The sequence below is a fragment of the Aplosporella prunicola genome (genome assembly GCF_010093885.1).
Source record: "Aplosporella prunicola CBS 121167 unplaced genomic scaffold K452scaffold_247, whole genome shotgun sequence".
NCBI lineage: Eukaryota > Fungi > Ascomycota > Dothideomycetes > Botryosphaeriales > Aplosporellaceae > Aplosporella > Aplosporella prunicola.
In genome coordinates, this window is record NW_022983775.1 from 1 (window position 1) to 1,364 (window position 1,364).

Here is a 1,364-nt window from a genome sequence, read left to right on the forward strand (position 1 = left end):
GGTCTCCCCCCCCCCCCCCCCCCCCCCCCGCACAGTACTGGTGTGTATTCACACATCCAGTCTGTGCGGGGGGGTTAGAAACGTATGGGGTACCCGCAAAGCTACGAACATTGCTTGAAGAGATAAACTACTCAACACCTAAGTTACCCGAAAATCAAGCAATGGACGAATCCCGTTTCAACTCCAAGAATAAGTTCATGGATAAACATCATCTACAGGATCTCAGTCCTTTAAGGAATCTACCAGATGCTACCGTCACCGGAAACAAAGGTATTCAAACACTAGAGGACCTATTTTGTTATGCAGAAGGTCCCTATGCACATCAACAAAATCCTTTATCAACAGATTTATCCGGACCAGACTGACATTTCGGGGGTACCCCAAGGAGCTCCCACATCCCCTATTCTAAGTATACTAACACTTAAAGGTTTTCTAAGTCAACAACCCTCAATTTCTTACGCCGATGACCCCATCTTCTACGGAGACACTCCATTCCACATCCATGATGACAAATCAATGGGAATAGAACTCGCTCCAGAAAAGTCTGGCTGGGTAAAATACGACAACAAGTGATTGAAACCTCTAAAATTCTTAGGTTTAGAATATGATGGGGAGACCTTCAGAGCCAAGACCCGGAACGGGGCCACCATGAAGATAACTGAGGACGTCCTAAATACAATCCAGTTCACTCAGTTATTAGAAGATCAAGACTTCGAAGGAGCCATACACTATCATTACAACCGTGACCATATACACAAGAGCTCCTTAGATGAAATCTTCAAGTCAAAATTGATGGGATTTGTACAATCACGTCTGTATCAAGACAGTTGAAATTTGGAGGAGCTAAATCAAGATTTCCGTCTTAACTACATAAATGGATCCTGGACTTCATGATATAAGGAGCGAGAATGAACCACAGATCTAGACGTCTTCAACAGCTCAACCTATGCCTCCGAATCCCTAAGTAAGTTATTCCGAAAACGAAGCAAAGTAAACCAACTGCAACGGCCTAGCTCAAGTACACCAAGTATTCAGATAAGATCCTACGGGTCCTAATCTAAGTTATTTAGAACTCTGGTGCCAGTAGAATTCTAGACAGAGCGATCATCTAGAACTATTGGTATCGGTGCCTCTAAGACTAGTAGAGGCAGCAGAAAAAAATTACTTAAAATCAAACACCTGATTCGCGTAATCAATGAGAACCAAGCAATAATAGTACGCTACAAAGGCAAAGCAACAAAGCCCTTAACGAGTTAATAAAGCGACACCTAATAAACAATCATCTCTAAGTAATGTACTTAGCTAATGGCCATTGAGCTCCCACCACACAAAATGAGTGACCCATTGATTTGTTATAATCCATT

The 1,364-nt window shown here is 42.5% G+C and overlaps 1 protein-coding gene across 1 annotated transcript; it reads left to right on the top strand.

Moving 5' to 3' along the window:
* Positions 1–74: 74 nt before the first annotated feature.
* K452DRAFT_323232 (uncharacterized protein) lies at positions 75–573 on the top strand (the record flags this gene model as incomplete). Its single annotated transcript, XM_033544623.1, has 2 exons — positions 75–270; positions 428–573. The coding sequence occupies exons 1-2, from the start codon at positions 162–164 to the stop codon at positions 571–573; spliced, it is 255 nt and encodes an 84-aa protein (XP_033390809.1). The 5' UTR covers positions 75–161.
* Between the last annotated feature and the right edge of the window lie 791 nt (positions 574–1,364).